The sequence below is a fragment of the Schistocerca serialis genome, chromosome 1 (genome assembly GCF_023864345.2).
Source record: "Schistocerca serialis cubense isolate TAMUIC-IGC-003099 chromosome 1, iqSchSeri2.2, whole genome shotgun sequence".
Classification (NCBI taxonomy): domain Eukaryota; kingdom Metazoa; phylum Arthropoda; class Insecta; order Orthoptera; family Acrididae; genus Schistocerca; species Schistocerca serialis.
The window spans coordinates 119,324,896-119,351,519 of NC_064638.1; the positions used below are offsets into that span (position 1 = coordinate 119,324,896).

General features: G+C 41.4%; 1 protein-coding gene across 2 annotated transcripts in view; it reads left to right on the forward strand.

Moving 5' to 3' along the window:
- The first annotated feature begins 1,642 nt into the window (after nucleotides 1–1,642).
- Nucleotides 1,643–26,624, forward strand: part of LOC126463595 (pre-mRNA-processing factor 39) — a 102,150-nt gene continuing 77,168 nt past the window's right edge. For both annotated transcript variants that reach the window (XM_050096170.1, XM_050096172.1), the window contains exons 1-4: nucleotides 1,643–1,883; nucleotides 2,088–2,227; nucleotides 13,502–13,718; nucleotides 23,496–24,280. In XM_050096170.1, the coding sequence (XP_049952127.1) occupies nucleotides 1,844–1,883; nucleotides 2,088–2,227; nucleotides 13,502–13,718; nucleotides 23,496–24,280 (1,182 nt within the window). In that variant the 5' untranslated portion in view covers nucleotides 1,643–1,843. The remainder of the gene's footprint in view (nucleotides 1,884–2,087; nucleotides 2,228–13,501; nucleotides 13,719–23,495; nucleotides 24,281–26,624) is intronic.

Genomic DNA, 26,624 nt, shown 5'->3' on the forward strand with positions numbered 1-26,624 from the left:
AACAGCAACATTACAATAACTCATTGCTATGTCTGCAAGTCGCCGTATACCAGTGCACACGTCGGAGAAACAGGTGTGAAAAGATGATGATGCATGGCAGGAAGATAGCCTACATTCAGGTCTCAAACCCATACTGGAGTCAAGCAACAGGACAGACAAACAGTAGGCGAAACACAAGAGCGAAACTGTAGCAATCTGGCGGACATGTCCAAAAGAACACATTCCATCTTCATATAGATAAGGCTTACTGGCCGACGATCTTCTTCAGTGTGGATGCACTCAAATTGCCCAAACTCTTACGGGAATCGGTAGATTTACTGCCGCAAGAAATGAGTATTGTGGGCAGGGCCACTACAAACGTTGTGTGTGGACACTAAGTTGGGAATGTGGGTCTCACAGGGAGGGTGCCAGAGATAAGTTCCTGCAGTCGAACTATTTTCCGTGTCCTTGGTGCTTCAGTCAGATATACTGTCCGCCATGTAACCCAGAGATCCTGAGCTCGAGTCCCGGTCGGAGCACAAATTTTCAACTGTCCCCTGTAAGCAGCTAAAGATCTGATTTCATTGTAATTTCATTCTTCGAGAGCTGCAAGATCACCAATGGTACATATAAAACAAAACAGAGCTGACACCTTCATTTTATATAAATAAGAACATATGCATGTGAACCAATTTTCATTTAACAACGCTGTAAGTGAAAAAGTCAGCTCTAATGATAGAGAAAAATGCAGTTTTTATGACATTAATAATTAGATGTGTAAGAGAAAAACTTAATGGTTAAGGTAACAAGTCTCTATTTATTCCCTTGTAAATATTGTTTGAAGTGTCTGTGAGTAGATATTTTCGCTAGAAAATAAAATGTTAATGTTCTAAAATTTTATTTTTCATCTTAGCACTGCACCAAACAAAATCTGATCAAGAACATGGGTTGTGATGTTTGCTTTGTCCTTTAAGGAAATTTATTGTTGTTAGTTTCTAAATTCTCGTGCTATACTCCAACTTTTTTGTATCACGGATGGCAACTCATAACCTCATATTGACCTGTCTGTACTGGCTTCAGCGAATTGACACGAAGGGATGTGACGAACAGCGTGAAAACTCCCTGACGGAAAGGTTCCGTGGCGTGACGGCCTTAAATCAAATCTTGCATATTTGTGATCCTATATTTTTCTGAAAGGCTAGCTTTATACGTTGGTTAAAGATGCAACGACTTCCCGGAACACACTATGAAACAAGTCTACAACACATTTGGCGTCGTTGGTAATTTCAGAAAAACCAGTCGATAAGCAGTTGAATAAATTACAGGGATCACACTTTGAAATACTTACTTTCCTTGCTGATTGAAATTATCTGTAATTAAAAAAAATGTATCTAGCTATGAATTGATTCCTGATGAAAAGGACATAAATCTTTACACGTTCGATATTTACCCTATTTTCTAACATTTCCTCAAAACGAATTTTTGGAAAACTGTCTTTACTATTAATTTTTACACGGCTTCGCATAATACATTGTTGTGGTAACGATTTTGGAAGGTATCTCGTAATAAAATATATACTGTGACACAGTCTTTAGCTTATTTAATGCGCAGTTTTATTAGTTACACTTCTTTCGTAAATGACTGTATATTATAGAATCTTTGAATTGTACCCCATGAGCTAAGATTTTCCGCCGTTGGCTATAGAGTTGTGATTCGTTGTTATTAAAATCTTATTAGGTCGCAAAGCTTGGGAAGTATTTCGTGTAACTAAGTGCTGGACGTTTTATTACTAACGTTGCATTGATAGCGGAAAAAAATAAGCAGACATAGCACTGTAATACATTGTCTGTTTACTTAGAGGAAGATGGCGTCAGACGAGGAGGGTACGGTGGCAACCGATGCAGGTAAGAGAAGAAATTGCATATACTGTTTAAAGTACAGCAGAGTCGTCTTTGCCTAATGTTTGTCAACTAGCAATCATTGTCATCACGACTTTAATGCATGGATTCTATATTTTCTGTGCTGTTACGTAATTTTCGGTGAATTCGTTCATGTTGTTAACTATTTTCTCTACACAATTGTCATTGTGACATTTTGTTGTGTGGTAGCTGCACGTGGAACACGGGCATCAAAAACACCATCTTCCAAAAAGACTCGTACTAAGAAGATGAAGTCTAGTTCTGGGACTAGGTCAACCCGATCCAGAAAGGCAGCTGCCCATGCAGATTCTGATGATGATGCCGTGGAGGTAAGATTGCAGTCTTCACATTTTTGTCAGAAATATATAAAGGAACTTACAAAATTGTGTGCAGACATGTTAACCAAGTTGTAGATGAAGATTGCAAACCTGTATGATAGTGTTTTGGTCATGGTGGCAGTTTCAGCTATAGCGTTGCCCCAGGTGTAAGTTAGGTTTAAAGATAATTTGGTTGAGTTGCCAAAGCAAATGAATGTGGCTACCAAATAGAATAACGCATACCGACCGTACAGTTTTTAGCCCTTGAGTGGAGGCAGCTGATAGTGGAAGCTTGTGATTGGCTCGTAGTACACTGGCTACTGGGACAAGTCGTGCCTCCATGTCCTAGAGCAGCCAGCTCATGGCTTGTAAAAGAGACAAACATGTAAGGTTTGATGCATTGCAGAACTGACAAGGAGGCTGATGGCTAATCACTACAGTAACCAGCTATAGCCTCCAAGCTCATATTTATAAACAAAATGCTAGCAAACACTGCACATGCAGCAACCCTTTATTTACATTGGTTACTTATTGTTATTGTGCACAGAACTGTTGTGTAGCTAGTGTTGGCAATGAGTGTAAATATTCTGGGGTGGCATGAACTTGGCTGACCTTCCATAAAGTATATGACCAGTAGTGTTGCCTTAATTACACACTGCTTGTCATGTTTAATGTGCTTTCCATCTTAAAACGAATAACTGCAAGGTAAATGCAGGAGCTGTGTGGGGAAAATGGATGAGTCCCAAATTACTCTGGTGCATAATATGCATATAAACTACAAAAATTAAAGGATAATCCACTACTTAATTTTTAAAAAATTCGATGATGGTCCACTAGTTAATTTCTACTGGTCTACGCAGTGTCTAATATTGTGCAACATGTAGAAGCATGGTGTTATACAGTTGTTGTTCTTACGTATGTTGATATTGCAGCTGTGGTAGGCTTATTGTGAGAGACATTTAATTTATATGTATCTGTAGAGAGAGAAATCTGAAATGATAAACCTACATTAAATGTGAATTCATCATGATACTTCGCGTGTACATGTCTTGGTATGTGGTACAGGTCACTGAAATTTGTTGAAATGGGTTTTGCAAGAAGGAAATTAGTTGGTTCTTGTGGGCTGTAGTAGAATAGGACATACAGAATACATATTTCAATTTTTGCTCTATGGCATACTCAAACTGAATAGGTGTCTCCTCCCATCATAATTTATATTCATATATATAACACAGTACTATATGTTAAACAAGCAGTACTTGAGATATAAGAGATCTTGAAGATTCATATTGTGTGTTATTGTATTACTGTGAGTAATATTTTGTACCAGGTATATATACCCAGAAAATACGGAAAAAACCTGAAATTTTTCATTGTTTTAGATTTCAGTTAAATTTATGTAATTTTGGCTAATAAGCACTGATGCTCTAACAAAGAATTTTATTTTACCCAGCTACTGCAGCAGTAAAACATAAACATGAGAGTAATACCTAAATAAAGCTTTAGTCGCAAAGAAAATGTGTCATTTTCAATTGAAACCATATTGTGTGCTGAAGCGCCTCCCGAGGGCAAAATGTCAGACTATGTAGTACTTCATAACAGCAAACTGCTTTCAATGCCAGGCCTCATCTCAGTGAGTGTGAAGTCACAACTGTTTACATTTCTAACAGGTCTTGGGAAAATGTCTCGAGTGATGGTCTGAGAAGTGTTACTTTCAAAGTAAATTTCCTTTTATTCGAGATGAATGAGAATTTGCTAAAAAAAATTTAAATCGCATAGTGTTAGACTCTGATTCAAAACTTTGAGGACCACCCACCTAGAAAAGTTTTAGGCCCAGAAGCCCAGCCGTTCATTTCAAATGTTACTGGCATGTTTGTGTTAGATATCTTGTAGGATAAAACACACTACAAAAGATAAAAGCTCCAAGGTCATTTTTCATATTTGTTTTAGTTATTTCATAGATTACAGAATAGCAAATAATGATGGCAGAAAGCAAAATAATCCTTCAAAAGTTTGAAGTGAATTCTTGAGCAGTTTCATATGTAATTGGCTTTTCTATGGAAAAGTCGATGTACTAAACAGAACAGTCATTCAGCCAGGTAGCCCACATAATTTGCGGTGCACAGCTTGGAATTTATAATAGTGTTTATCAGAAACATTTAGCTGGTGCAATTTTATCTGTGCTCTTGGGGACCTGCCTAACCACAGCCTTGGGGTGGGGGACTGATAGTAAGAGTCAAAGCTTAACATTTCTTCTAACTATACTGCAGAGATATTAATTTAAACCGTTAACTTTTTCTATTTGTGCTTTTGCAGTACTTAACAGTGATGTTACTGTTGGCTGACAAAATCATGTATCATATGCTCTGTATATGTGCTGTAATATGCACTGTAAATGTTGAGGTGCATCAAACCTCTTTCCAAAAAAAAAATTTTTTCCCCGCTCCCCAGCCAATGGGTTTCATTTCCTAAAGTGCCGGTAAGTTCTATGTCAGTGTATAAAACATTCACCATTCAAAGTAATGCAGCTCTGAGGGAAAGTATATTGTCACTTAATGTAGAAAAGAAGGTGCTTTCACCAGTTGTATAGTGCATTTTTAACCGGGAAATGTGGGAAGATTTTTGTTTTCTTTTCCACGTACATACCCTGTGTATGTTCTGGATTTTTTATATTGTTTATGATTTTGGAAGTACTTTAATACAGAGTTGGGTGGGGCAAGGGAGCCTATATTGAAATTTTTGAGTGCTTGGTAATGACTGCTTTTGAGGAGTGCTGTGCAGTATTGTATAATACACTGAAGAGCCAAAGAAACTGAAAATGTGCCTAATATCGTCTAGGGCCCCTGCGAGCATGCAGAACCGTCGCAACACGACATGGCATGAACTCGATTAATGTCTGAAGTAGTGCTGGAGGGAATTGACATAATGAATCCTGCAGGGCTGTCCGTAAATCCATGAGAGTACAATGGGGTGGAGAACTCTTCAGAACAGCATATTGCAAGGCGTCCCAGATAAGCTGAATAATGTTCATGTCAGGGGAGTTTGGTGGCCATCGGAAGTGTTTAAACTCAGAAGAGAGTTCCTGGAGCCACTCTCTCGGGTGTCGCATCGTCCTGCTGGAATTGCCCAAATCTGTCGGAATGCACAATGGACATGAACGGCTGCAGGTGATCAGACAGGATGCTTACGTATGTGTCACCTGTCGGTCGCATCTAGACGTATCTGGGGTCCCATATCACTCCAACTGCACTTGCCCCACATTATTACATAGCCTCCCCCAGCTTGAAAAGTCCACTGCTGACATGAAGGGTCCATGGATTCCTGAGGTTTTGTCTATACCCATATGCGTCCATCCGCGTTTCCTGTCGTCAACAGTCCAATGTCTGTGTTGATGGGCTCAAGCGAGGCGTCAAGCTTTGTGTCGTGTAGTCATCAAGGGTACACGGGTGGGCCTTCGGCTCCGAAAGCCCATATCGCTGATCTTTCGTTGAGAGTGCACGCTGACTCTTGTTGAAGGTCCACCATTGGAATCTGCAGCAATTTGTGGAAGCGTCACACTCGGTCATGTTGAATGATTCTCTTCAATCGTTGCTGGTTCGCTTCTTGCAGGATATTTTTCTGGCTGCAGCAAAGTTGGAGATTTGATGTTTTAGCGGATTCGTGATATTCACGGTACACTTGTGAAATAGTCGTACAGGAAAATCCCCATGTAATTGCTACCTCAGAGATGAGTTCCATTGCTTGTGCATTGACCATAACACCACATTCAAACTCGCTTAAATCTCGATAACCTGCCATTGTGGCAGCAGTAACCAATCTAACAGCTGTGCCAGACACTTTTTGTCTTATGTAGGTGTTGCCACCCACAGTGCTGTATTCTGCCTGTTTACGTATCTTGGTACCTGAATACGCATGCATATACCATTTTCTTCGATGCTTCAGTGTATAACAATACAAAGGAAATTTATAATGCCCAACAACCTCTTGTATGTGCAGCCACGTTGACAAATGTTGCAACAAAGACATTGCAGATCCAGTAAATGAGATCAGCATAACCCCTTCAGAGAAATTTACTACAGACCTGGCTAGACAATCCGCAGGAACCTTCTTTTGCAGTCCGACTATGAGCGCGCACCATGGTCCAAAGGATAATCAGGTTGCCGCCGGTGCCTTCGTCTTGGCCTTTGAGGCTGATACATTGCCTGAGAAGGTCAAGGTGATGGTCTACCGGTGTGATGTAAAGCCCTATATTCCTCCCCTGATGCGGTGCTTTAAGTGCTGGGAGTTCGGCCGTATGTCTTCCCGCTGTACTTAGTGTCACATACCGAGATTGCGGATGCCCACCACATCCCAATACTCCATGTGCCCCACCTCCCATCTGTGTCAACTGCGGAGAGCACCATTTGCCTTGCTCGCCTGACTGCAGGATTCTCCAGAAAGAAAGGAAAATCAGAGTACAAGACCCTGGACAGACTGACCTACACTGAGGCTAAGAGAAAATTTGAACGCCTGCATCCTATGCGTGTGACATCGTCTTACACCGTTGCTACGACAGTTCTGGCACCATCAGCTCCACCAACACAGGTCACCTTTCAGAGCCAGAAGACTACCCCTTCTCCCCTTTATCGTGGGGGGGCATTTCCCTCCCTGTTGCTCCTGCACCACCCACTTCGGTGGCAACACTCACCCCCCCCCCCCCCCCCCAACCATCAGGGATGTCCATCCCCACTTCTAAGCAGGAGAAGCGTAAGTCTTCTTTGGCTTCTCTTGCTAGGAAGGGGTCTCTTGGGTCACTCCCTTCCCAGGTTTCTTCTAGTGGGGAAGAAGACACCTGCCAGTGGCTGAAGAGCCCAAAAACAGCTGGTCTTAGGGCTTCACACTCGTCCTCAGTCCTGGAGACTGAGCCAGTGAAGTCCTCCCAGCCAGGGAAACCCAAGGATCAGCGAGAGAAATCCAAAAAGAAAACCCCCCAAGACCAAGAAAATTGCGGTGGCACCCACACCACCGTTACCTATAAGCTTTGCGGCTGAGTATGGGATGGAGATTTTGGTGTCTGCTGAGGACCTAGATCTCGCCAGACCCCTCAGACAGGATGGATATAGACTGCTCGGGCAATAAATCGGTGGCAGCAGGTGACTCTGAGGCGTAAACTGCCTCATTGAATGTTCCATGCCTTCCCAGTCTAACAGTGTCATCCTCCAGTGGGATTGCGGCGTTTTTTTTTTACGACCGCATGGCTGAGCTACAGCAACTGTTAAGCTTTGCACCTGCTATCTGCATTGCCCTCCAGGAAATCTGGTTTCCAGCAATGTGGACCCCTGTCCTCCGCAGCTATAAGGGATATTACAGAAACCATAGCGACTATAATAGTGTCAGGTGGAGTTTGTGTTTATGTCCTAAACTCGGTCTGTAGTGAATATGTACCCCTTCAAACCCCTCTTGAAGCTGTGGCTGTCAGAATGACGACGATGCAGGAAATAACTGTCTGCAATGTATATCTTCCTCCAGATGGTGCAGTACCCATGAATGTATTAGCTGCACTGATTAACTCCCTAATCCTTTCCTACTTCTGGGGAGATTTTAATGCCCATAACCCCTTGGGGGGTAGTACCATACTTTCTGGCTGAGGCAGAGATGTCGAAACTTTACTGTCGCAATTCAACCTCTGCCTCTTAAATAAAATACTGCGGCTGCCACACACATTTCAGTTTAGCTCATGGTAGTTACTCGGTCATTGATTATCAATTAGCAGCCCAGGACCTCTCCCATCTATCCACTGGAGAGCACATGATGACCTCTGCGGTAGTGACCACTTCCCCATCTTCGTGTCACTGCCCCCGCATCAGGCTCACGGACGCCTGCCCAATGGGCTTTGAACAAGGCAGACTGGGGAACTTTCACATCTGCTGTCACCACGGAATCTCCCCCACACAGTAACATTGATGTGATGGTTGAGAGGGTGACTAGCACAATTGTTTCTGCGGCAGAAAACGCAATCCCTCGCTCTTTAGGGTGCCCGAGGCGTAGGGCAGTCCCTCGGTGGTTGCTGAAGCAATTAAGGAGTGTCGGCGAGCTCTACAGCAGCATAAGTGGCACCCTTCCCTGGAGCACCTCATAGCCTTTAAACAGCTCCGTGCTCTGTGTTCGCTACCTTATCAAACGATGGAAGGAGGAGTGTTGGGAGAGATAGTCTCCACCATTGGGTGCCACACATTGCCTTCCTAAGTCTGGGCAAAGATCAAATGTCTTTTCAGGTACCAGGCTCAAACAGCTGTCCCCGGTGTTACTATAAATGGCGAGTTATGTACCAGCGCAAACGTGATTGCCGAGCACTGAGCTCGAGCCTCTACGTCGGAGAATTACCCACCAACCTTTCACACACCCAAACGGCAGCTGGAAGGGAATGTCCTCTCATTCACTACATGCTGCATTGAATCCTATAAATGCCCCATTTACAGAGTGGGAGCTCCTCAGTGCTCCTTGCACATTGCCCCGGCACAGCTTCTGGGCCTGATCGCATCCCCAGCCAGATGATTAAACATCTCTCATCTGACTACAAGCGACATCTTCTCGTCATCTTCAACCAGATCTGGTGCGATGGCGTCTTTCCATTGTAGTGGCGGGCAAGCACCATCATTCCGGTACTCAAACCCAGTTAAAACCCGCTTGATGTGGATAACTATCAGCCTCACCAATGTTCTTTGTAAGCTGGTGGAATGTATGGTATGTCGGTGGTTGGGTTGGGTCGGGTCCTGGAGTCACGTGGCTTGCTGGCTCCATGTCAGGGCAGCTTCCGTCAGGGTTGCTCTATCACTGATAATCTTGTGTCTGTCAAGTTTGCCATCCAAACCACCTTTTCCAGACTGCAACACCTGATTGCCATCTTTTTTGACTTATGTAAAGCATACGACACGACTTGGCGCCATCATATCCTTGCCACATTGTATGAGTGTGGTCTCTGGGGACCACTCCCGATTTTTATCCAAAACTTCCTGTCGCTCCGTACTTCCCGTGTCCAAGTTGGTTACTCCCATAGTTCCATCCATATCCTGGAGAATGGAGTCCCGCTGGGCTCTGTATTGAGTGTCTCTCTATTTTTAGTGGCCATTAACAGTCCAGCAGCAGTTGTCGGGCCCTCAGTCTCACTTTCTCTGTATGCAGACGACTTCTACATTTTGTACTGCTGCTCCAGTACTGTTGTTGCTGTGCGGCGCCTCCAGGGAGCCATCCACAAGGCGCAGTCATGGGCTGTAGCCTACGGTTCCCAGTTTTCAGCCGCAAAGTCATGTCATGCACATCTGTCTGAGTCGTACTGTTCATCCGGAACCCGCACTTTACCTTAATGACAATCCATTCACTGTAGTGGAGACATATCAATTCCTAGGACTGGTTTTCGACGCTCGATGAGACTTAGCTCCCTCATCTTCGTCAGCTTAAGCAGAAGTGCTGGCAGCACCTGAATGCCCTCCGTTGCCTGAGCAACACCAATTGGGGTGCAGATCACTCTACGCTGTTGCAGCTCTACAAAGCCCTTCTGCAATCCTGAATTGACTATGGAAGTGTGGTTATTGCATTGCATTTACTCGACCCTGTGCAACACTGTGGGGTTTGATTAGTGACAGGAGCTTCTAGGAAGAGTCCGGTGACCAGCGTACTAGTGGAGGCTGGTGTCCCTCCGCTGCAGATCAGATGTGTGCAACTGCTCGCCAGTTACGCAGCACACATCCATAGTTCTCCTGAGCATCTGAATTACAGTCTCACCTTTTCCCACCCGCGGCAGTCCACCTCCCACATCGGTGGCCCATATCGGGGCTAACGATTGCGGTTTGTGTGCGGTCCCTTCTCTCCGAACTGGAGTCCTTCCCCTTACCAACTCTACTTGCGGTCTGTTCATGTATGCCTCCATGGTGTATGCCTCGGCTGCAGCTTCGTCTGGACCTTTTGCATGGCCCTAAGGACTCCGTTAACCCCGCCACTCTCAGCTGTCACTTCTTCTCAATTCTTGGCATTTTCCGGGGCTCTGAAGTGGTTTACACAGACGGCTCAATGGCTGATGGTCATGTAGGCTTCACACGTGTTCATGGAGGACATATTGAGCAGCACTCCTTGCCAGTTAGCTGCAGTGTTTTCACTGCAGAGCTGGCGCCCATATCTCATGCTCTTGAGCACCTCCGCTCATGCCCTGGTGAGTCATTTCTCCTGTGTACTGATTCATTGAGCAGTCTACAAGCTATCAACCAGTGCTACCCTCGCCACCCTCTGGTAGCGTCCATTCAGGAGTCCATTTATGGCCTGGAACAGTCCCGCCGTTCCATGGTTTTTGTGTGGACCTCAGGACACGTCGGAATCCCCGGCAATGAACTTGCAGACAGGCTGGCCAACAAGGCAACGCGGAAACAGCTTCTGGAGATAGGCATCTCCGAAGCTGACCTGCGTCCCGTCTTACTCCACGGGGTTTTCTGGCTTTGGGAGACGGAATGGCATAACAGCATGCACAACAAACTGCGTGTCATTAAGGAGACTATGAATGTGTGGAAGCCTACCATGCAGGTCTCTCGCAGGGAATCAGTTGTTCTCTGCCGGCTCCACATTGGCCATACGCGGCTAACGCATGGTTACATACTCTGCCGCGAGGACCCACCTCAGTGTCGCTGTGGCTCCCAAATGACAGTCGTCCACCTCTTGCTGGACTGCAGACTTTTAACTTTCTCAACACCCTGCCTTCGGCGTTGGGCGACAATGCCTGCCCAGCAGCTTTAGTTTTATGTTTTATCTTGGAGAGTGGGTTGTATACTTCTATCTAGGTTTTAGCGCATGTCCTTTGTCCCTCTTTGTCCTCCGTCCTAGTGCTTTTAGGGTGGAGGTTTTAATGTATTGCAGAGTGGCTAGCTTTCCCTTTTTATTCTCATGGTTGGTCAGCAACTGTAATCTGCTTTCATGTTTTACTCTCTTCTGTTTCTAGTGTCTTTGTTTTCTTGTCCTCTTTTGTTCCTTTTAGTGTTCGTTGCCTTCCCTTCATTCTTGTGGCTTTTCCTTTCTTTCCGTTTTGTGTTATATGTTTCGTCTGTTTTTATTCTCACACTTGTGGCATTTTTTTATTATAAACAAGGGACCGATGACCTTGTAGTTCGGTCCCTTCTCCCACCTCTAAACAAACCTGCCTACCTACCTATCTTCTCCAAGTCCCTGTTTTTAGCTGTCTTTCCTTCCTTTGCTTGGGCTTAACATATAATTATTTTTAACTTTTTTGTGGTCTACAATTCAGACTTACGCGCATATAAGTGTAGTTATTTTCGTGCCCTAAAACAAAGCAAACAAACACTGGTTCCTGTTAGATCACCGAAGTTCAGCAGTGTTGGATGTGGCTAGTACTTCTATTGGTGGCTGTATGGGCACGCGGCATGCTGTTCACAATTTTTCTTGTCCTTATCACACCAGAATGGACAAGAGGAGCTGGTGGTGTAAAGTACCTTATCACCACTCTTTGTGCCAATGTTTCCTGAAAACACACACACACACACACACACACACACACACACACACACACACACACACACACACAATTAGTCATCTATACATAACAAATGCACTTATACAAACAGCTCTTTACTTCGTGAAGAAAAGGTGCCTTCAGGTGCGAAGGACAAGGAAAATGTTTCCAATTAGACAGATGAACGTGCTCTTCGGGGTCTCCCAACCATTCTTGCTACGTCACTTGACTTTTAATGAAGCCACTTACCACCTGTAGATAGTAAATCTTCCAAGGTGGGTGTAATATGTCTGATGGAATGGTACCTATCATGTTAGTCTAGAACAGTAATCTGCTCTAATGTATTGCTCAACTTGCTTTGAAATATCTGAAGAAGTTCCATAACTCATAGCTGAATTACTTCTGTTGGAGAGGAGACAATTTCAAGCCTCTGGGCCTTTCCATATATACTGAGGCTGGGGTAATGCATTTGATGTGCGTCATATTGTAAAAAGTATTTTTGCCAGTGTTAGTAGAGACAGTGAAATCAACATTGTCTAATACATATTAACAGCATGTTTACCTTCGGACAGGCCCTTTGTGGAACAAGCCCCTTGGAATGGTAAACTGTGGAGAGCTCCACCTGTTGAACTTCTTAAACAATAGCTCACGTAACAACTGCAAATAAATACACATGTAATAAACTGAAAATAACTCCACTCTATGTAGGTGAGCTCAGTTTTTGTCTACTCACCTGGATAGGAACTATTGGTGAGATACAATCTCAGTATTGTGAAAAGCGAGCAGTAGTCCTGGTGGAGAAGGTAGATTTCTGGAAGAATGCTACAGCTGCAGTACGGAATGACTGAGTCAGTTTACCCTCTAACAGTGTGTAGAGATATATGTAGATTCTGTTCATATTTTTCTTGCATTTATGGTATTAGTTACTCATGTGTGTTCCATGCAGTGTGAATACAGTTTGTGGAAAATAAACACCCCCCCCCCCCCCCATCCGCCATGTTCGTGTAGTGTCCCCCCATTGATTCATAAGGTGTGTTGTGGAGGACCAGTGTAACTTTGTAAATTACCATGTAGTTGCATTTTGTGTGCAGTGGGAGTAGATTGTGGAGAACTGCCTACCCCCTGTTCAGTTCGTAGATCTTTGATGGAGGGAACTACACGACCTGTGTGGTGACGACGTGCCTTTCCTTGCGCTTCTACTGACCACTTCTACCCCCTCCCCCTCCCTGGTGCAACCACAAAAACACAATTTATCGCTTAATAGGGCTCAACTGCACTTAGATTTCATATACACTTTTAATGTTTGTCCGGAACCCACTTTATTTAATAGTAAACATTAATTTTATACCATTAAGGCAGTATTTTTAATAATTTTCCAATTTTTTCATCTGCTGCAACATGGAAACTGTTAAAGCAAAAAATGAATAAGGCCTTATGTAAAGGTTTCTTTCTTTTGTAGGAAATTTATTGTAGTTTAATTTTGTTCTGGGAAACATTTATGCTGGAGTCGGCAGTGTTCAAGTTATTTCAGAAGAATGTAAGGTGACTTTTAAACACCCCAGTACCCCAGTGTTCACACCCAACTTGTTGGAATTTTTAGTATCCTGTTCATGGGCCTCCCCTACCACTCTACAAAAATTGTAAGACAACACAATATGTTTCCCCTAATATTCTGTTGTTGATTGGACTGCTTTGTATAATGTGTGTGTCTGTGTGTGTGTGTGTGTGTGTGAGAGAGAGAGAGAGAGAGAGAGAGAGAGAGAGAGAGATTTAAAAAAAACTTATTTTTATAACAGGAGACAGAGGAGAAGATTGGAGATGAGGATGAAATTGCTCCTGCCATTGTGACAGAAGTGCCAGAAGCTGTTGTTGAAGAAAGCATTGTAGAAGAAAATGGAGTTGTCTTCAATGATGCTGATGGCAACTGTATTGTTGAAGAAATATGCACAGAAGTGCAAGAACCTGATGATGAGTGTTCCCAACATGAAATTTTTCCCTCTTCAGGAAAGAATGGTAGGTGCATGCGCAAACTTTATTTTTAAGTACTATGCCGTTTCTTATCAGTAACTAAGTATTTCATCCTGTGCTGTTGAAATTATGTAGTAATTGACAGAAAGGCGATCCCTGTCATCTGACACCACTATTGTCAGCGTTTGATTGCAAAGCCTAAATTTCTGCAGACGAAAACAGTCATCTTCAGAGCAGCAATAACAGTAAGGCTTTCCCATAGAAACGTACATAAAATCATGTTGCATGATTGGTTGAGTTAGAATTGCACAGCAACTGCACCAAGCCCTCTACAAATGTTGTCTTCTTTTGCTGTCTGTACAATAGCTAGTATTCTGCACCAGAGATGAAGTAATGGGAACATCATACTTTGGGAATGAGAATGGAAGTGAATCAAGTGTAAATTTGATTAAAGTGTGGGTGCATAATAGTGAATGAAAAATTCCATGCTGAGAGTTGCCAGTATTTTACAGTAATGAATGCCAGGCAAGTGATGAGAATTTATCTGAAAAGAATCTAGGAAAATAAATCACAAATTAGTCAGAACAGTAAAAGATAACTGAACTGTCGTTGTTTAACATTTTCATATTTAGAAAGCACTGCTAACAGTGAGTTGCATCAAGCATATGGAAAAAATTGTGGCCAACTGGAGCTCTAATACAACCTTTGTGTTTCATCTCTTGTGTGTGGTTTTAGCATGTTATCAGTAATTTATTGTTAATTGAGAATGATGATAATGTAACTCAAACTAGTTGTTAAGTAAAATTGAAAGCTAATAATGTGGATAAATTAGACTGGCATAAAGTTGTTGGGTTGGTTAATGCAAATGAGAGCTAATAATCAAGGCAATAGATGCAAGATAATATGGCAGCAGTAACTTTGTAGTTGAGATAAAGATCCCAAGTGTAGTAGTAGAATTGAGGAAGTGAGTGTTTGAAGTTCAGCTTGACTTGCAAAAAAATTTACTAAGAGGCCTTGATGGCAAACAAGAAAATAGAAACAACCTTTCAACAGGACACGGTACACATGCTCACAAAAGTTACCAGATTTGATAACCTATTTACATGTCTAAAAGAATAAGCTCACACAAGAGCTCATGAAATTTGTGCTACATTTGTTTGGTACAGACCAAAAGCAAATAAACAATTTGTCAGTGAAGTTTGGGCTGCCTCAAAAAGAGTGAAACAGATAATATGGACTGATCTCTTGCAGTGAGCAAGACAACGGCCCACCACTTCACACAAAAATGTGACAATAATATTGTATAGAAGACAGTGACCCTTACAAAAAAAGGCAGTCAGCTGGAAAAGTCGGTCAGTTGTTTCTGATATGAGCAGGGTATTATTTTTATGAATTACCTTGTAAAGAGTAAAGTAATAACGGGTGAATACTAAGCAAATATTGTGGACAAATTGATTGCAAAAAATTTACTAAAAGGCCTTGAGAGGCAAACAAGAAAATATGAATAACCTTCCAACAGAACAGTACACATGCTCACAAAGGTTACCAGATTTGATACACCTATTTACATGTCTAAAAGAGTTTTGGTTGGAAAAGTCTTCTGATCATATGAAAATGTCACGGCAACACTATGATAAGCAATAAAAACCATATGGAATCACATTTTCAAGATGGAACCAATTCACTGGAGAAAAAAAAAGTTAAACTGACTGCAGTGATCAACAGATGGTCCTGTTCAGAAAAGAATGCTTTTTACATATTGTCAGGTGGGCAAATTTTATCCTTGGCCGTATTTATTCCATGCACGGCGAGCTGTACATTAATAAGTCGAGAAAGTCTTACTTGCTGACTGGTGTATTGGGAAGCAGTTTCCTGCTCGTTTGTAAATAAGCTGAATTATGCTTCACCTCTTCTCACTTACAAGAGGGTATTTTTCTTAACCCTACACAGATGTAAAACTGTTTTAACTTTATTCTCACAAATAAATTAACATTTGTCTTTTTTTAAATTCTTGCTGTACTATAACTGTCCAAAGTAATTATGTTTATACGTGGGCATAGTTTAGAAGTTGTAATATGCAGTGGAATAGAAGTCCACCGTCCTCATCCATTTTATTAATTATTCATATGTTTTCTGCAAACATTGTTACATCATAAACTGAAAACTACTGGTTTATTTTCTACTTTCTACAAGTTTTTCACTTTCTGCCAACTATATCTGGGCCATTCCATGCAAAGCGGTCTAATTTCGGAAAAAGTTCCCTCATAACCATCACAGATTTTGCTGAAATTTTCATGTGAACATTGGCACATGTCTCCAATGAACATTGGTAAAGTTTTACTTTTCCTAGTTTAATACTCGCAGAGGTACAGTCATTTGTTTGACGCACAGTGCACCTGTGAGTTTTTGGCAATTTTCGGTCATATCTCTGGCAATATTTTCTTGCAAGAAAGAAGACTAGGACATCATATACAACTTTTTGTGCACTCTTAAACAAAAGAATAAAATTTCTGAGCAATTTTCATATGGATAGGCTGAAGCAAAGTTGGCCGAAAAAATAGACGCTTGGAAAAAATGTGACATTTAGCTTTTTATATATCTGGTAGTAATTGTGGGATAAATCTAAAACATTGCATATAGTAACTTACTAATATAAGGTCTGATAATATATAATTTCATTCTCTTACCGATTTCCAATAGTTTACCAACTAAAGGCAAATTTAACGGGTTTTCAAAAAAAAAGCTGCCAAAATGACGTTTCTTTCCCTCCCACTTGTACAAGTCTCCTCCAAACTTTTAAAAAAGAACATGTTTTCAACCACGTAAAAACTAGATCTGATTTTGCAGTGCGAGCATATAAGTCCTAAAAAAGACAAGTTGGAGGTGCTTTGAAGACAGGTGCATATTCTGCTGGTACTCAAATTACATCTGACATCTTTTATTATGTTCTATAATTGTTTAATGATGTCTGTCGTAGGTATCAGTTGTCCTGATGTCTATGAAATGTGCTTGACTCAGAAAAACTGGAAAAAAGTAGCTTTTCTGACGTTTCTACATCATTCACCCCTACAAAATTCTTATTGTAAACAATGATATGGAATAAGGAAGCCAATAAAAACAATTACTTTCTCTTTTTTGTGGCTTTAATTATTTGAGCCAGTCACATTTGAAAAGCCTAACCTTTTGGGTTCTGTCTTGTCAACATTTCTTCCCAAACATATACCATCAGAGACATCATCTGACTGGCAGTATAATTTTCCTCATGACACTCTACACAAAATTAATGAAACCTCTCAAAAATTCAAGTAGCTTGAAGTAAACATAAGCTTAGGATTCTAAGAGATATCTCTTCTAGCTTTTACCACTGGCAGTTATCAGGCTTGGGATCCTGAGTAAAGAAACACTTATGTTTGGGAACTTGCAGTAAAGAAACCCGTCTAAGGCACAGCTATTGTGCTTGACCCCAATAGTGATGGGGGTGCTGGTTTTTCTCACTTTTAAAGGAAACAGCATTACTTAAGCTACCATGGAGCATAGTAATAAATTTGTAAAATTTTTCATCGGTGCTCTAGTGTTCCAAACAAGTCACAAACTATGTTATCATAAAGTACGCTATATCTTAAACTGGACTCAAACTAGCACTTCAATAGCATTACATAAAGACATACTGAAAATGATCTATAACACGAATCCATTCCAGAATGTCAGGAAGACTGCTATAAACTTCAACAAAGTTTGCAGTGTCACAAAGTAAAACCTGATGGCTATTTATATAATGTGTGCTGCAGCTGTTGTGCAACAGCTTCACTACCATGAACTCCACTGCCTTGGTAGCAAAATGCAGGAAGATCTGGCAGCAAGAGGGGGAAAAAAACCAACGTGCACTCCGTGTGCATTCCGGGGGGAGTCATTCCAGATGTGGAAAGGGTCCTTCCGGATGCCATGAAGGGTACAGGGTGCACTCGTCTGCAGGTGGTCGCTCACGTTGGCACCAATGAAGTGTGTCTCTGTGGATCGGAGGAAATCCTCTCTGGCTTCCGGCGGCTATCTGATTTGTTGAAGACTGCCAGTCTCGCTAGCGGGATGAAAGAAGAGCTCACCATCTGCAGCATCGTCGACAGGACTGACTGTGGACCTTTGGTACAGAGCCGAGTGGATGGTCTGAATCAGAGGCGGAGACGGTTCTGCGACCTCGTGGGCTGCAGATTCCTCGACTTGGCACCATAGGGTGGTGGGGTTTCGGGTTCCGCTGGATAGGTCAGGAGTCCACTACACGCAGCAAGCGGCTACACGGGTAGCAGGGGTTGTGTGGCGTGGACTGGGCGGTTTTTTAGGTTAGATGGCCTCGGGCAAGTACAGAAAGGGAGACAGCCTCAAAGGGTGCGGGGCAAAGTCAGGACATGCGGGGACCAAGCAGCAATCGGTATTGTAATTGTAAACTGTCAAAGCTGCGTTGGTAAAGTACCAGAACTTCAAGTGCTGATATAAAGCACCGAAGCTGAAATCATTATAGGTACAGAAAGCTTGCTGCAGCCAGAGAGAAATTCTGCCGAAATTCTTACAAAGGCACAGACAGTGTTTAGAAAGGATGGATTGCATGCAATCGGTGGTGGCGTGTTTGTCGCTGTTAGTAGTAGTTTATCCTGTAATGAAGTAGAAGTGGATAGTTCCTGTGAATTATTATGGGTGGAGGTTACACTCGACAACTGAGCTAGGTTAATAATTGGCTCCTTTTACTGACCTGCCAATTCAGCAGCATTAGTGGCAGAACAACTGAGAGAAAATTTGAAATACATTTCACATAAATTTTCTCAGCATGTTATAGTCTTAGGTGGAGATTTCAATTTACCAGATATAGACTGGGACACTCAGACGTTTAGGACGGGTGGTAGGGACAGAGCATCGAGTGACATTATACTGAATGCACTATCCGAAAATTACCTTGAGCAATTAAACAGAGAACCGATTCGTGGAGATAACATCTTGGACCTACTGATAACAAACAGACCCGAACTTTTCGACTCTTTAAGTGCAGAACAGGGAATCAGTGATCATAAGGCCGTTGCAGCATCCCTGAATGTGGAAGTTAATAGGAATATAAAAAAAGGGACGAAGGTTTATCTGTTTAGCAAGAGTAATTGAAGGCAGATTTCAGACTACCTAACAGATTAAAATGAAAATTTGTTCTGACACTGACAATGTTGAGTGTTTATGGAAAAAGTTCAAGGCAATCATAAAATGCGCTTTAGACAGGTACGTGCCGAGTAAAACTGTGAGCCTTCACTCCAAGTTTAAATGCAGCCAAAACCTCTGACAAACAGAAGCTAAACGATGTCAAAGTTAGCGTAAGGAGGGCTATGCGTGAAGCGTTCAGTGAATTCGAAAGTAAGATTCTATGTACCGACTTGACAGAAAATCCTAGGAAGTTCTGGTCTTACGTTAAATCAGTAAGTGGCTCGAAACAGCATATCCAGACACTCTGGGATGATGATGGCATTGAAACAGAGGATTGCACGCGTAAAGCTGAAATACTAAACACCTTCTTCCAAAGCTGTTTCACAGATGAAGACCACACTGCAGTTCCTTCGCTAAATCCTCGCACAAACGAAAAAATGGCTGACATCGAAATAAGTGTCGAAGGAATAGAAAAGCAACTGGAATCACTCAACAGAGGAAAGTCCACTGGACCTGACGGGACACCAATTCGATTTTACACAGAGTACACAAAAGAACTTGCCCCCTTCTAACAGCCGTGTACCGCAAGTCTCTAGAGGAACAGAAGGTTCCAAATGATTGGAAAAGAGCACAGGTAGTCCCAGTCTTCAAGAAGGGTCGTCGAGCAGATGCGCAAAACTATAGACCTATATCTCTGACGTCGATCTGTTGTAGAATTTTAGAATATGTTTTTTGCTCGAGTATCATGTCGTTTTTGGAAACCCAGAATGTACTCTGTAGGAATCAACATGGATTCCGGAAACAGCGATCGTGTGAGACCCAACTTGCTTTATTTGTTCATGAGATCCAGAAAATATTAGATACAGGCTCCCAGGTAGATGCTATTTTCCTTGACTTCCGGAAGGTGTTCAATACAGTTCCGCACTGTCGCCTGATAAACAAAGTAAGAGCCTACGGAATATCAGACCAGCTGTGTGGCTGGATTGAAGAGCTTTTAGCAAACAGAACACAGCATGTTGTCTACAGACGTTAAAGTAACCTCTGGCGTGCCACAGGGGAGTGTTATGGGACCATTGCTTTTCACAATATATATAAATGACCTAGTAGATAGTGTCGGAAGCTCCATGCGGCTTTTTGCGGATGATGCTGTAGTATACAGAGAAGTTGCAGCATTAGAAAATTGTAGCGAAATGCAGGAAGATCTGCAGCGGGTAGGCACTTGGTGCAGGGAGTGGCAACTGACCCTTAACATAAACAAATGTAATGTGTTGCGAATACATAGAAAGAAGGATCCTTTATTGTATGATTATATGATAGTGGAACAAACACTGGTGGCAGTTACTTCTTTAAAATATCTGGGAGTATGCGTGCGGAACGATTTGAAGTGGAATGATCATACGAAATTAATTGTTGGTAAGGCGGGTACCAGGTTGAGATTCATTGGGAGAGTCCTTAGAAAATGTAGTCCATCAACAAAGGAGGTGGCTTACAAAACACTTGTTTCACCTATACTTGAGTATTGCTCATCAGTGTGGGATCCGTACCAGATTGGGTTGACGGAGGAGATAGAGGAGATCCAAAGAAGAGCGGCGCGTTTCGTCACAGGGTTATTTGGCAACCGTGATAGCGTTACGGAAATGTTTAGCAAACTCCAGTGGCAGACTCTGCATGAGAGGTGCTCTGCATCGCGGTGTAGCTTGCTGTCCAGGTTTCGAGAGGGTGCGTTTCTGGATGAGGTATCGAATATATTGCTTCCCCCTACTTATACCTCCCGAGGAGATCACGAATGTAAAATTAGAGGGATTCGAGTGCGCACGGAAGCTTTCAGTCGTTCTTCCCGTATACCACATGCGACTGGAACAGAAAAGGGAGGTAATGACAGTGGCACGTAAAATGCCCTCCGCCACACACCTTTGGGTGGCTTGCGGAGTATAAATGTAGATGTAGATTGCACACTTAAGGCCAGGTTCTAGCCTAACAAAAAATAGGCAAAGTTTGGATTTCTTATTTTTATTTTTCATGGGGACAGTGAAAACATAAAAAGGATTTGTTTTAGGATTATGGTTGGTCAAACATTAAAATTTATTCTAGATTTTTCAATAAAGCTATGGTGTCCATAATCTGGGTTTGATCCAGGGCTTGAGAGTTTTGAGGTGCTCACACTGCGTGCAGTGTAGCCCATCAGGAGACGTCTGAAATCAAAAATGAATACCATCAGTCGATGCATTAAATTTATGGAAGCTTATTCCTGACCGCAATGAAATAACTAAATTTAATGATATGGTGCTAACTTTAATTTCTGTTAAATTTTTGGGGATTCATTTCACTCTTCATGGCTTTACAAAAAATAGTTAATATTAACAAATTTCATATATTGTAGGTATAAGCTCCCACGGAAAGGGTTTACTTTTCGGGGGTCAAAGGTAGAAGTTAGTTGGTTGAACTGTTCTTATTTTATGCTGCACACAGTTTTGAAAAATCGTTTCTCAAGAAAAACCTGTTTAAAGTTTAGGGAGAACTTTTGTATGTATTATTAGTTCAGTTAGCATAAAACTACGTGTTGTCATATATTTTTGATGTCACTGAATGCAAATCTGAAGTTAATTTTCAAAATTGCTAGACCAATATGGCACACAAAAAAATGTTTAGACCAAATTTGACCAAAATATGATGGAAAAAAGGTGTTTTTGTTATGTTTGGTCGGAAATATCAGTCTTTCCTTTAACTCGAATTGTTCGTGGAAAGCATTTCCCTCGTACTTCTTGGTGAGAGAAGTTAATCTGGAATACGTTTGCATGCATACTGCAATATAAATCATTTTGTGACTGTGTGTCATGACATACGTTTTCTACCAGAGCTGGGCTTCTCCAGCTGAGATTGTCCCATGGCAGCTGTGACACTGTTTGAAACAAAGGGCTGTAGAAACTATTATAACTCTAAGATTAAAAAACCTTTTCATCCCGGCATTATAGGCGCATATACACTTAGAAAATTAATTTAAAAAACCGAATTTTCGACCATTTTGAATGAGAACTTGGCCCTAAATTGTGAAGTTTATAACCAGTTTGTTTCTTAGTTATAGCAGAACAACAGACTGAAATGCCGCAATGACTCATGAGACATCTCTCTTTTTAAGTTTGTCGAGTTATTCGCCCTTTATTTTGCTTCATAGGCATCAATGTTTTTGGTATTGCCTTCCGCAGATAGTACTAAACAATTGTAGAATGTAATAAAAGGTGTCAGATTTGAGTAACAGAGAAATATGTGCCATTTTCAATGCACCTTGACCATGTAGTTGTTTTTAGGACCTTACACGCTCGCATTGAAAAACTAGATCTAGCTCTTACATGGTTGATCTTTCTAATGAAAAATGGTATAAAAGAGTTTGCAGAAGACAGTTGGGTAAAAGTTGGTGAAAAACATCCCTTTTTGGCATTTTTGATAAAAATTATGTGCTTTGTCTTCCATTTATGAACTATTGGAAAGCAATAGGTGAATGAAATTCTACGTCCTAAGACCTGCTACTGGCTAGTTATTGTGTACAAAGTTTCTGATTTATCCCACAATTATTTCTGAAGATACAAAAAGTGGAACTTCATTATTATTATTATTATTATTTTAAACGACTTTGCTTTAAATTCTCCATATGAAAATACCTCTGGAAATCTGGTTAATGTTGCAAAAAGTTGTAGAAGACGGCATAGTTTTCTTTCAAGAAAATATTGCTGGAGATTTTGTGTCAGTTGCTGGAAACTCTGAGTGCCCTGTCGATAGCTGCACTGCAGAGTCAAAAAAATGACTCAGTCTGTGGAAGTATTTAATTTAGGATCATTGAACTTTACCAGTGTTTGTTGGGAATGTGTACGAATGTTCATTATTCAAAATTTTGTCAAAATCCATGGTCCTGCAGGAACATCTAGACCACTTACCACTTGTCATTGAATGACTCATCTGTAACTAAAAAGTTGGTGTGTGTGTGTGTGTGTGTGTGTGTGTGTGTGTGTGTGTGTGTGTGTGTGTGTGTGTGTGTGTGTGTGGAGTGGGAGAGGGAGAGGGAGGGGCAGTGTAGTGTTCATCAAAATTCTGTTTACACAAATCACATATGGCATAGTTTAAGTTAGAAGCTAGCTTTGTGCTGTAAAACAAATCGTGTCATTTTTTAAGTGAACATTTTGAGCCATTTTAAAAATTCAACTTCATTTTTGTACTATTTACCTAGTTGTGCCCTATCCCCATGTGTGTACCCAAATGTGGAGGGTTGATTATGTCCCCAGTAGTTACATTTCTCAAGGCAGCAACTATTCAGCTAGTTTGATAATGTATAGCAGCCTCTCATATGACTCACTAGGATTCTGCAAACATTTAGCATGTAACTCATGTCAGTAATTTAAATATATTTTATTTATGTGCACACTTTTATTCCAAATTGTTGGAATATTGTTGGCTTTTGAAACACGAGTTAGTGGCTTTATTTACACACATCTCTTCAGCTGCAGATTTGGACAGTTTAATAATCACATTGTTTCAATCCCATCTGTATAAATACATGAATAAAACTATTTGAAGTAGTGGAACCACATAAGAGTTGCACGTAAAACATAGCCAGGTTTTGGGAACTTGACCATTCAATAGAATGTTTTGTTGCAGCTACTGAAGAGGCTATTGTTCCAAAGATGGATGCCCCAGAACCTGTAAAGTCAGATGGTCCAGAACCTGCAAAGGGAGATGCTCCAGAACCTGCAAAGTTGGAAGTGCCAAAACCTGCAAAGGTGGAAGTGCCTAAAGTTGTAAAGACAGAGTCTCTAGAACCTGCAAAGGCAGAAGATCCAGAACCTGCAAAGGCAGAAACTCCAGTGCTTTTGGAGGCAGATACCCTAGAGCCTGCAAAGCAGGACACTCCAAAACCTTCAAAATCGGAATTTCCAAAACATGGGAAGGCAGACGCTACAGAACCTGAGGATAACTTACAGCTATCCTCAAAGAAGTCATCTACTCGTTCCACTTCAGATGTAAAGACTGAAAAGAAGTCATCTACTCGTTCCACTTCAGATGTAAAGACCGAAAAGAAGTCATCTACTCGTTCCAATTCAGATATAAAAACTGAGAAAAAGTCATCTACTCGTTCGACCACAGAGATAAAGACTGAGAACTTGTCGAGTGATGAAGAGAGCCAAGGTGCACTTGATTCAAAAACCAATACTGACTCAAAACCTGATATCACTTCAGATAGGCCTGCTCACATAAAGTCTGAAGACGACAGCCCATCAGAATCAGATTCAAAGGTAACTCCTGCAGAAATTGCTAATAAGATTCAAAGTCTCAAGAAAGAGAACGAGTCAACTAAAGAAACTTCAGACACTACTGCTAGTTTGGCAGTGGACAAGCAGCTGGAACCTGATTCTAAAGAAGAAAAAGTAAAAGAAGAGAAGGAGGTTAGTGATATTCAGATAAAAAAGTCTACATATTCAGTGTATTTTAGTTATGAGGTATCTTGTAGGTTAAGGATTTGAAGTTGTGTGTGGCAATGTGAACTGCACAAGTATAGATACAGAAATCTTATCACTGGGAGGAGAGTACAAAAAGTTACTTACTTTTAATTGGTATTGTCTATTCATTGTCGGTGCAGTGTTCCCATTGGGTTTAGATGCCTAGTTTGCACAGAGCAATAATTTTAGGATATTAATTCGCTCACATTGTTACTTGATGTCCACCTATCTTGAAAACTCTTTGTTTTCCAAATTTTGCCGTAGTTGCTGGAAGTCAGGTGCACAGTGTAATATCCAATGACGAAAATAAACGAGACTTCAAATTAATGTGACTTATACTCTCAAATACAATGACTGTTCATATTAACACTCTTAATGTGGAGCACCACAATAATCTCATTGTGAAATGCCAAAACTGACAACTCGAGATACAAACACAGAATGAATAGCTGTCCGACAAATAAGATTTTTCTGTTGTAATTTGGCAGCAGCAGTATTGTCACAGCACACTCTTTTCCATGCTGCACTCCCATCTCTAAGCCATGACAGCACAGAATAACTGAATGGCCAGTAGGTTCCACAATGTTGTAAAGCTGCAGCTGCTGCCCCTCCCTGAGGATGCACAGTGTCCATCACTGACCATGTAGACACAATGACAAAAACTTCCATACAGTCTGCCATCCTAAATTTCTTATCTAATAAAAATACCTTCAAATGTTGGAGTCACCACTCGTCCCTTAGGTAGATGTAGGGCAACACATCACTTTAACAAAGTTATATGTTAAAATATAGCAGTAAAACAAATTGGCTTAAAAAAATATGAAAGCTGATGTTTATTACCAAATCATGTGTAATACTACTTTCATCAGACTAAGTGCTAGCACAGAACTTACAAGCACTTAAATTCTGTGTCTACGTCATTACTCTGAATTTCACATCCAAGCGTTTACCAGAGGGTTCACAGGACCTTAATCTTTCCTTGTGAGCTTTGATTTGTCTTATTTTAACATATGATCACTTCTCCCTGTGTAGGTGGGCCCAACAAAATATTTGTGCATTTGGAGGAGAAAGAGGATGATAATTGAAATTTTGTGAAAAGATCTCACGGCAGTGATAAACGCCTTTGTTTTAGTGATTGCTTTCCCAGCTCACGTATCCCATCTGTGATGCTCTCTACACTGTTTCAAAATAATACAAAATGAACTCCCCATATTTGAATGTTTTGATGTCCACCATCAACCCTATTTGTAAAGATCCCATACCGTGCAGCAACACTGTAGAAGAGATGGGCCATTGTAGTGTAGGCAGTCTCTTCAGTAGATTTCTTGCATCCTCTAAGCAGGGTGTATACAACCAGAGACATCCGGGAATTTTTTCGTCCGAGAGAAAACCCGGGAATTTTTTAGAATTCCGGGAACTTTTCCTTGTTTTAGTTACCTGTTAAATTTTTGTGATTTTGACTGCTAACAACCAATGCTCTGACGAAGGATATTAATGTATCTCGCTTCTGCAGAATAATGCTGCAGCAAAAAACATGAACGAGAGAAAAGAAAACGAAAATAAAACTTAAGTCGCAAAGGAAATGCGCCATATACAACAACAAAACACAGTGCTCATACAAGCGTCTGCCAACCAAAGTGTGTCAAAGGCTTTAGGAAGAATATGCAGTGCTTCCTAACAACAAATTGCCTCCGATGAGGGTGTCATGACAGCTGTTTACATTTGATTCATTTGAGCAGTTGTGGGAGGGCTCTTGCACATGCGCAGTTGAGTCGCTTATGGGTAGTACCTTCTCCCGCTTCTGGCTACAGATGTGTGGCTGGGCGCCAGTATCTAAATTGCTCCGGTTCGGAAATATCGTAGATCCAGGGCTGATGCACAGAGCAGTCTAAGTTGTAGTGGGGAGGTGGGTAGTCTCCACGTGACCTGTGTTTACGTTTAGTGATTTTGCCGTTTCCTCTTCGTTTATTGCTCTCACATTAAATGAAAAGAAAACTGATTTCTGTGTCCGGGAGCTACCAAATGAATTAAAATACGTTCGCATAATTACGGAAGGCTAAAATATGTTGATAGTTTCTGGTTTTATTTCCACCTTTCTGACTGTCAAGCATTAATCACCTTGCAGAACAATGAAGTTATTTTTGTCGGTTAGCTAAAGAGATTTGGCTTTTATTAATATTTTGCGCTGAGGCAGTCAATTTCTTTGAAACAAAGTGTTTAATTTCACACTGTTGGCTAGTTTCAACTGTTCGCTGCATTTCAAGTGCACGTTTTCCATCTTCTAGCTCGT